At 64.6% G+C, this 9,477-nt stretch overlaps 1 protein-coding gene across 2 annotated transcripts in view; it reads left to right on the forward strand.

Moving 5' to 3' along the window:
* The window catches only part of TONSL (tonsoku like, DNA repair protein), a 12,032-nt gene extending 4,119 nt beyond the window's left edge, over positions 1-7,913 (forward strand). The window contains exons 12-26 of one of the 2 annotated variants that reach the window (XM_007464535.1): positions 787-863; positions 962-1,051; positions 1,303-1,375; positions 1,475-1,638; positions 1,728-1,851; positions 1,970-2,730; positions 2,846-2,922; positions 3,336-3,486; positions 3,568-3,646; positions 4,046-4,347; positions 4,504-4,675; positions 5,400-5,575; positions 5,813-5,886; positions 6,294-6,427; positions 7,656-7,913. In XM_007464535.1, the coding sequence (XP_007464597.1) occupies positions 787-863; positions 962-1,051; positions 1,303-1,375; positions 1,475-1,638; positions 1,728-1,851; positions 1,970-2,730; positions 2,846-2,922; positions 3,336-3,486; positions 3,568-3,646; positions 4,046-4,347; positions 4,504-4,675; positions 5,400-5,575; positions 5,813-5,886; positions 6,294-6,427; positions 7,656-7,849 (2,648 nt within the window). In that variant the 3' untranslated portion in view covers positions 7,850-7,913. Of the gene's footprint in view, positions 1-786; positions 864-961; positions 1,052-1,302; positions 1,376-1,474; positions 1,639-1,727; positions 1,852-1,969; positions 2,731-2,845; positions 2,923-3,332; positions 3,487-3,567; positions 3,647-4,045; positions 4,348-4,503; positions 4,676-5,399; positions 5,576-5,812; positions 5,887-6,293; positions 6,428-7,655 lie in introns of both variants that reach the window. The other variant, XM_007464536.1, reaches the window with a different exon arrangement.
* The last annotated feature ends 1,564 nt before the right edge of the window (positions 7,914-9,477 follow it).

Below are 9,477 nucleotides of genomic sequence, written 5' to 3' on the forward strand. Positions count from 1 at the left end.
GGGGGGTGCGGGGAGCCGGGCACAGCCGGGGGACGTTCTTGGAGGGGCCGGTGCTGGGAGGCTGGCGGGCGTCTGCAGGGGAGGTGGCTTGGGGCAGACCTGGGGAAACGCACCGCGAGCGGTCCCGAGGCCCTCGAGGGCCCGCGCGGTTCCCCTGAGGGAGGCCAGCGTGCTCAGCTCCGAGGGGCGGCTGTGAGGGCGGGCTGTGGCGGAAGCCGGCTCAGGCAGCGGGCCAGCGGGTGGGTTTCAGGAGTCAGCTGGCTCCTGGCCGCACGGTCCCTGAGGCCAGAAGGCGTGGCTTCAGTTTTGAACTCGAGGGGCCTCCAGAATCTCCGGGAAGTTTCAGCCTTGGCTTAGTGGGGTGCTGAGCTGGGCGTGGCTCGTATGCAGGTGTGGGGGAGGGTCCGCAGGAGGGGCGGGGAGAGAGGACCCAAAAAGGAGGACTTCAGGCGACTCTCCCATAGGCAGTTACGCCCTGAGGAGAAGGAGGTGCCGGCCGGGAAAGAGGCGCAGGAGGGAGCCGGGGTGGGGGGGCGTTGGGCTGAGAGCAGGCGGGAGAAGGCAGAGGCACAGGCACGGGGCGTCGTGCAGGTGGAGGACGCCTGGGCCCCAGGGGCGAGCTCTCTTCACCCCGCGCCTGACGTGGCCAGACCAGGATGCTTCCCAGGAAGGAGACGGCAGAGGTCTGGGGTCGGGGAGGCTGCCCCACAGAGCAGTCTCTTGGGCGCAGCGGAGCCGGGGCAGGGGCTAGGCTCACCTGGGCTGGTGGGCCTGGCTCTGTTCCAGAGGGTGAAGTTGACGGGTCCCAGCGGCTGGAGGAGGAGGAGCTTCAGGGCTGCCTGGGCCGGCGGAGGGTGAGCAAGGTGAGCGCAGCGGCTGAGCGTGTGTGCCGCCTCCCTTGCCCGCCAGTGCCGCCCCGTCCCCTCACACCTAGGCCCCCACGGGGCGACTGTGCCCACAGTGGAACCGGCGCAATGACGTCGGGGAGACCCTGCTGCACCGAGCCTGCATCGAGGGCCAGCTGGGCCGCGTCCAGGACCTCGCGAGGCAGGTGGGCCCACTGCCCCACCCCAGTCGCCCTGCGGCCATAGCAGGGGCTCTTGCTGGGGTCCTGTCTCCCCAGGGGCCGGAGCCGGCACTGGGGACTCTGTACTTGTTGTGGCGAGTGTCTCCCTCACTCTGGTGTGATCTGGGCCAGGCTCGGGGGTGGGTCCCGGGGGCCCTCCTCAGGCTCCAGAGCCCCAGGGCAAGGCCAGGCTGGGGGCTACTTGGGGCCAGGCTCGTTCCCATTCTTTGTCACAGGGCCACCCCCTGAACCCTCGGGACTACTGTGGTTGGACACCCTTGCACGAGGCCTGCAACTACGGGCATCTGGGTGAGTGTGGGGCTGGGGGCTGCTAGCATACGACAGGGAGAGGGAAAGGGTCCCTCCCAAGGAAGGGCTCGGGAGCTGGCTCATACCCCCTGTCCACAGACATCGTCCGTTTCCTGCTGGACCATGGGGCCGCGGTGGATGACCCGGGTGGCCAAGGCTGTGAGGGTATCACTCCCTTGCACGATGCTCTCAACTGTGGCCACTTTGAGGTGGCCCAACTGCTCATCGAGCGAGGAGCATCCGTCACTCTCCGAACCAGGAAGGTGAGCACAGACGCGGGCCAGGCAGGCGTGGGCCGCACGCGGTTGGCGGTACTGCCACTGCCAGCCCTGCTTAGCTGGGTACCCCACAGGGCCGCAGCCCGCTGGAGACGCTGCAGCAGTGGGTGAAGCTGTACTGCAAGGATCTGGATGGCGAAACGCGAGAGAAGGCTGCTGCCATGGAGACGCTGCTCCAGGCGGCCTCTTCGGGCCAAGGCGAGCGGGGACCTCCTCTGCTCCTGAGGACCTCGCTCCGTAGCCTGAGGGTCCCCGGGCCCTGGGTGGCGGGGATGGTGCCAGGCACTGCCTCACAGTAGATTCGATCTCTCTGCAGCTCCCCACAGCTCCCTGGCTCCCCCGACCATCCCAAGTAACCATCTTTTTGACCCTGAGACCTCTCCTCCCTCAAGTCCCAGCCCAGGACCCCCAGAAGGCTGTCAGGCCAGTGCCAGGGTCCCCCAGGGGCTGGCGGTGCCAGCTGCAGCCAGGCCTTGGAGGAGCAGGCACAAGCTGGCCAGCAGTAGCAGCTCGGATGGGGAGGACAACCCAGGCCCGCCCCAGCCAACCCAGAAGAGGCCCCGGCACTCTGGCCCGTCACTGCCCGCCACGGCCCGGATGCCCGGCCCCGCCAGTGACGGGGAGGCAGCCACAGCGAGTGCCGGCTGGGCAGCCTACCGGGCGGCCATCCGCAGTGTGGGCAGTGCCCAGAGCTGCCACCTGGGCCCCAGTCCCCCTCGAGGCCCCGGCGAGGCCCCCAGCCCCCGGGCGGCGCTCCTCCCTGAGGAGGAGTGCTTGGCCGGGGACTGGCTGGAAGAGGACTTGCCGCTGGCCCACGGTCATGGGGGCAGCCACCCGCCCCGCCCCCATGGCAGTGCGGATGGCAGCAGACACAGTGCCTCGGGGTCAGGCAGTGAGGTGAGCGCCATCAGGCCTCGGGCCCGGGCCAGGAAGAGCCGGCTGTCCTGTCTCAAGAGTTGGAGTGCACGGGTCAGAGCAGATGGAGCCTATAGCTCAGCCGCAGAGCCCCCGCGGAGCCCTGATGTCCCCAGGGCCTTGGGGCCCATTGGGGGAAACCCTACAGCAGGCCAGCCCTTGGTGGGTGTGCAGGCCTGGAGCGGAGCTGCCTCCCAGGCTGGGGCGGTTGGGGGTAGTGGGCAGGGGGCTCCGTCTTTCCTGACTCAGGCTGTTCTTCCCTGCCCGCACCTGCTAGGGTCAGGCCCTGCTCCCTCCCATCCGAGTTCGAGTTCGTGTTCAGGATAATCTTTTTCTCATCCCCGTTCCACACAGGTAAGGTGTCAGCTGTCTTCTCCCAACTCCTGGCCCCCTCTGCGCCTCTGCGGGTTCTGGGCCAGGGGATGGTGCCCAGGGGCAGCAGAGGGCCCTCATGGCTGTAGATGGCGTGGGATGTGCAATGCGAATCCCTCTGGTTTTCTACCCCACCTCTGAGGGGCTGGTAGCTGGGGGAGGTGATGGCAGACACAGGCTCAGGGAGGCCCTGCGTCCCTAGAAACGGCCCGGAGGTGCTGCATGTGTGCAGGGGGCACTGGCATGTCGCACGTAGGGGCAGGGGGAGATGAAGGAGCCAGACGAGGGAGCTGTGGACGCCAAGCTGGGATGGCAGGACCCCGGGGGCCGCTCCTCAACATGTGCAGGAACCTGGCCAGGTCCAGGACTCAGCTCGACCTCTGTCCCCACAGCAGGGAGACCCACTCCGTGGCCTGGCTGGCTGAGCAGGCCGCCCAGCGTTACTACCAGGCCTCTGGGCTGCTGCCTCGGCTCTCCCTACAGAAAGAGGGGGCCCTGCTGGCCCCACAGGACCCCATCTCCGACGTGCTGCAGAGCAATGAGGAGGTGAGTGGCAGGCCAGGCCCTGAGTTCGGGGTGTTCGCCAATGCTGGATGCCGGGGGCTGCACACCGCTGGTGCTTTCCAGGTGTTGGCTGAGGTGACTTCTTGGGACCTTCCCCCGCTGAAGGACCGCTACCGCCGGGCCTGCCAGAGCCTGGAGCAAGGTAAGGGCCCAGGGGGCCCTGCGGCGGTGGCCTGGGCAGAGGGCTGGGTGTGGGGGCTTCACCTGCCCGTGCCACTCCCAGGTCCGCGGGCCTCGACTCCCAGGACCCCAGGTGTCCACCAGGGTTCCTTCCCAGCACACCTGTTCTCGGCTTTTCCTCCCTTACCTAGCGGCCCTGTGTGTAGGTAGTGGGGTGGGGTGGGGGAGATTGGCCCCGTCTGGAGGCAGATGAGCGCCACCCACCGGCTGTGCAGCGTGGCTCTTGGGCCATGGGGTCCACAGGCCTCTGGTGGCGGCCGCAGGGCTCGTGAGTGAGGAGGGGCTGCCTGGTTTGCCTCTCGTGACGCACAGGGCAGGACAGGCAGGCTCTGGCCCTGGTGACGCCACGTTCCCCCTCCAGCGGTGCACCAGCAGGTGCTGCAGGCGATGGAGCGGCAGGGCTCAGGCCCCGCGTTCAGTGCCTGCTCCCTGGCGCTGCGCCAGGCCCAGCTCACCCCGCTGCTGCGGGCCCTGAAGCTGCACTCAGCACTCCGGGAGCTCCGCCTAGCCGGGAACCGGCTGGGGGATGGATGTGTTGCCGAGCTGCTGGCTGCCCTGGACACCGTGCCTGGCCTGACCCTCCTCGACCTCTCCTCCAATCACCTGGGCCCTGAAGGGCTGCGCCAGCTTGCTGTGGGTCTCCTGGGGCAGCCCGCCTTGCAGGTAGAGGCGTGGGGAACCGCGGACCGGTACCAGGGCAGCATCTGAACGTCCACATTTAGCCCATCCCTGGGTGGGAAGGTGCGGTTGAGAGTGCTGGCCAGTACCCAGCTCCGGGTGGCCCAGACCAGATCCTCTGGGGAACCCATGTCTCCACAGAACTTGGAAGAGCTGGACTTAAGCATGAACCCCCTCGGGGATGGCTGTGGCCAGGCCCTGGCCTCCATCCTACGGGCCTGCCCCTTGCTCAGCACCCTGCACCTCCAGGCCTGTGGCTTTGGCCGCAGCTTTTTCCTGAACCACCAGGCGGCCCTGGGCAGCGCCTTCCAAGGTGAGCTGCCCGGCACGTCCACTCCCCGGCCCCAAGGGCTCAGAGAGCCTCAAGCACAAGGACTCCTAGGGCACGAGCCTAGCTTTCGGGAGCACGTAGGTAGACATGCAGGTGCTGGACCTGTCTGGACTCAGAGGGACGTCGGGTGCTTGCCTGGCCTGGGCGGCCCCCTCAGGACACAGCCCCAGTCCCAGCTACGCTGCAGGCCAGAGCCCCAGCCCCACAGCTCTCACCAGGTCTGAGCATCCCATTTGCCGGAGGCAATTCCACCACAAGCCTACGGGGGCTTCAGAGACCCGCCATCCCAGCACTGAGAAGCTGGAAACTCGTGTCCTCTAGGGGACTTTCCACAGAGCTATGAGCACAGCAGCAGGGGAGGAGGGGTCTGGGACTGGGGTGGCGGACAGAGTACTCCGCGACCCACCCCACCACGTGTGGATGTCCCAGCCTAGGGCCTGTGTCAGGTCACCTGGGGCCATCCTGTTGTGAGTAGGGGCAGGTAGAGGACCCAGAAATGGTGGGAAGAAGCTGGGCTCAGGAGTCCAGTTCTGCCCCCTCCCCACTGGGAGACACTGGGCCAGAGCCACCCCAGTTTCCCTGCACACCAAACCTCAGAGACGAGGACGGCTTCCCGAGGGTCACAAGGGTTCTGGGCCCAGGACTGTGTGGCAGGGCTGGGGGCGGCGGCACGCGGGCCTGACAGAGGTTCTGGCCCTTGGTATAGGCGCCAAGTGCCTGAAGACACTGTCCCTGTCCTACAACGGCCTGGGTGCCTCCGCCCTGGCCCAGGCCCTGCAGAGCCTGCCAGCCCGCACCCTCCTGCGCCTGGAGCTGAGCTCTGTGGCCGCCAGCAAGAGTGACCCAGGCCTCACGGAGCCCGTGGTCAGCTACCTGACCAAGGTATGCGGTCAAGGAGGGACACTAAGCCAGAGGCACCTTGGGCCACCCAGGATTGGCGGGTGGTGCTGGGAAAAGGCTTGCACGTTTGGAAAAAACAGAGGTGGGGAAAGCTTTCTGTAGACCTGCCTGCCTCAGGCTGTGAATTCCTGGCCAGCAGGAAGGACAGCTGGGATCCAGGGAGGCAGGGAGGGCAGGTGCCCCACTCAGGCCGGCTACCCTTGGGCCTCCGCTGTCTAGGAAGGCTGCGCCCTGGAGCACCTGGGCCTGTCGGCAAACCACCTGGGCGACGAGGCTGTGAGAGATCTGAGCAGGTAATGCCAGCCAGTTCGTGCCACCACCATCCTGCAGGGGTTCTGATCTCAGGGCCCAGGAGCCCGGGGAAGCTGGGGCTCCTTGCCCCAGCGTGCCCCGAGGCCTGGCTGCCAGCCACTAGCCTGCCTCCTGGCTGGCCCTCGTGTCTCTCTTCATGTTCCCACGGCTCTCAAGACTCTTTCTCTCTGGTGTGTCCCCTTCTGTCACCCTTTGTCCAGCAGCCCAGGCAAGGGCCACTGCTTCTGTGGCCCTCCAGCCTCAGCTGGCTCGCAGGAGTGTGAGGCACCCGTGCCAGGCTGTGGGCAGAGCCTGTGGTCCTGGCCTGCAGCTCCCTGAGCCTTGGGGTCACCTGGGGCAGCTTCCCCTCGTGATGGAAGCTGACCCCCAGGCTTCTTCCCTGTCTCAGATGTCTGCCTCTCTGCCCCTCGCTGGTCTCGCTGGACCTGTCTGCCAACCCCAAGATCAGCTGTGCCAGCCTGGAGGAGCTCCTGTCTGCCCTCCAAGGGCGGTCCCAAGGCCTCAGCTTCCTCAGCCTGTCAGGTGAGCTCTGGGTATGGTGGCTACACCTGCCACACCGGAGCTGGTGACACAGCTCCCTCCTTGAGGACCTGCCTTAGGCCCAGGTGCCTCCTCTGAAGGGGCCGTCACTGCCACCAGCCAGACCGCAAGGGTGGGCTGGGCCCCTTGGGGTCGCCACAGTGGAGGACGGTGACCAGTGTGACTGGAAGCAGGTGTGAGCCTCGCTCCTCAAACCGTAGGGCGGGAGGACCGTGGGCCTCTGCCTCTGGCCTGGTCAGCCTGACCCTCGAGACCATGGCCGGGGGACCCAGTGCCATGGGGACTTGCTCGTTCCTGTTGTCCAGAGGGAGGGACGTCGGGCTAGGGTGGCAATACCTGCCTCTGAGGGACCCTCCCGCTTCCTGGCCAAGGCTGCCCTGACCCTACCGTCCAGGCCTATGGCCTGACTTAGCTGGTTTCTCTGGCCATGCCCTGGTGCAGGACCCTACCAGAGCTGTCTTGAGAAGGACCCCAGGGAGGTGCATTTGGTGAACTGGCCACCCAGCGGCCTGGCACATCCTGCTGGGGCCCAGGGCAGGGCAGACCAGGCTGTGCCCTCTAGGAGAACAAGGGCTGGGAGTGGGTCTACACGCAGGGGACCCCTGGGTTCTTCCTGCTCCTTGCCCACGGGCCCACAGGGCCAGGCTGGCTCCTCCAGGAAGGACCCCCTGAAGGTGGGCTGGTAGGAGACCTGCGCTCAGCTGAGGGGCTGCTCCCCACACACCTGGCTTCTTGGCACCTGCACCCTCTCACCAAACTCCCTGGGTCGTGAGCCTGCTGGGTGTTCTCTGGTCTCTCTGAGGATTGAGCCTTGTAGCTCAGTGTCTTGAGACTCACAGGTAGCCCATTGGGTCCATTTTATGGAGGGAGAGACCCAGGCATCGTCAGACAATGGCAGAGGCACAGATGTGAATGCGGTGTTTACTTTAGCCAACCTCCCTCGTGCCTGACCACTGGCTGGGAAGGGAGTCCACAGTCCTGGGCACACTAGGCCTGGGAGAGCACACTCCTTCCTAGAGAATTATCGGGCCTCTGCTGGCCTTTGCTCATGCCCCTCGCTGCAGCCCTTGGGGCTTCAGAGGAGGTGTGTTTCCTCCCGAGGGCCACACTGGTAAAGAGAAAAGCCCCACAGGGCCCCCTCTACGAACACCACTGGTTCCCGCGGGCCCCCGGCCGTAGCCTGAGGCCTACTCCTGCTTCCCCTCTGCAGGCTGTGCTGTCCAGGGCCCCCTGGGCCTGCGCCTCTGGGACAGCTTGATAGTGCAGCTGCAGGAGCTGCAGCTGTGCAGCAGACGTCTCTCTGCTGAGGACCGGGATGCCCTGTGCCAGCTGCTGCCCAGCCAGCGGGGCCCCAAAGCGCGCACCCTGGATCGGGGGCCCAAGCTTTTCTTCAGGCGCCTCTGACTGGCCGAGCCGTGCCCCGCCCTCCCCACACGCCCAAGCCTCTGATGAAGGAAGCCGCTGCTGCCGCCTCCCTCCCTGCCGCGGCCTTCGGAGGGGTTCACCTCACTGTCAGAGCGCTCTGGAATGAGGCCTCCCTGCCCAATAAGCAGTGAGCCACAACCAGCAGAGAAAGGGTTTATTCATAGGCAGCCAAGTGAGGGGACAGGAGGACACATCTCAGATTGGCTTCCCCAAAGTAGGGGCGCAGGATATTGACGGGATGAAGCAGCAGGCTGGGGGGATTCCCTGGCAGGCCCGTGATCAGCCCTCGAACACTCACTGCCCGACGGCCTGGGCCTGGTTCCATGTTTGGGGAACTAAGATCCTACAAGCTGCGTGGCCAAAAAGAAAGGAGATGGGCAGGGTGATCTTAAGCGTGGGGAGAGGAGGTTGGAGGTAGGAAAAAGGCGACGTAATCTGTGTTCTGCAGAGGCCTGTCTGAATTACCTGCTTCTTCATGGGACCCATGTTAAAAAATGGACATGATCGGGCTTCCCAGGTGGCACAGTGGTTGAGAGTCCGCCTGCCGATGCAGGGGACACGGGTTCGTGCCCCCGCGGAGCAGACTAAGCCTGTGCGCCACAACTGCTGAGCCTGTGCCCTAGAGCCCACGAGCCACAACTGCTGAGCCCACGTGCCACAACTACTGAAGCCCCGGTGACTACAGCCCATGCTCCGCAACGAGAGAAGCAATAAGGAGGCGGCGCACCGCAACGAAGAGCAGCTCCCGCTAGCCGCAACTAGAGAAAGCCCGTGGGCAACAACAAAGACCCAAAAATGAATAAATAAATAAATAAATAAACTTATTTAAAAAAAAAAAAAAAAAAAAAATGGACATGATCTGAGGGTGGGGGTTTAGGCCCTCCGATGTCGAAAGGTCATTCACTGGACACCTGTGCAGGCCCAGTTTTAGGGTTGGTGGTCCCAACCAGTCTTAACTGGCTTGAGCTCAGGCTGGACACAGGTGACTCCGAGTTCCTGGAAAACAACTTGGAGCAAACGTCTTATTTTCCAGGACGTGCACGATTTTGTATCAGCAGTTAAGGTGGGCTTGATCAGTGAAGGCAGGTTACAAGCGGAAGGTTCTTTTTATTGAAGACACTTAACTTGCAGTGTTGTGTTAGTTTCGGGTGTACAGCAAGGCAATTCAGCTCAGTTTTGTATATGTGTATTGTTTTTCAGATTCTTTTCCATTATAGGTTATTAAAAGATACCGAATATAGTTCCCCGTGCTGTACAGTAGGTCCTTGTTTATGGAGTTTTTACGAAGCTGTAAAGACAAGCTCAAGGATTTGTTACCAATTTCTATTAACCCTGTGGGGCACAGTTTCAAGGGCAGATCCGGCCACTTAGAGGCCCTACAGGTGGGGGTAAAGCCTCCCTCCGTTACCTCTTCCGGTTCCTGTCAGGCATGGCTGGATCAGACCCGCAGTGTTATCCCCGGCCCGGCCTCAGCGCGGGGTGGGGGGAAGTAGCCGAGTAAGCCCAGGGGGACCGGCCCCGGCGCTGAGAAAGTGTGCGCAGGCGCGTACGGCGGGGCCCGCGCGCAAGCGCAGACGTCAAGGAGCGCTCCGCCCGCCCCCCCCCCC

The sequence above is a fragment of the Lipotes vexillifer genome, unplaced genomic scaffold, assembly GCF_000442215.2.
Source record: "Lipotes vexillifer unplaced genomic scaffold, Lipotes_vexillifer_v1.1 scaffold394, whole genome shotgun sequence".
Lineage (NCBI taxonomy): Eukaryota > Metazoa > Chordata > Mammalia > Artiodactyla > Lipotidae > Lipotes > Lipotes vexillifer.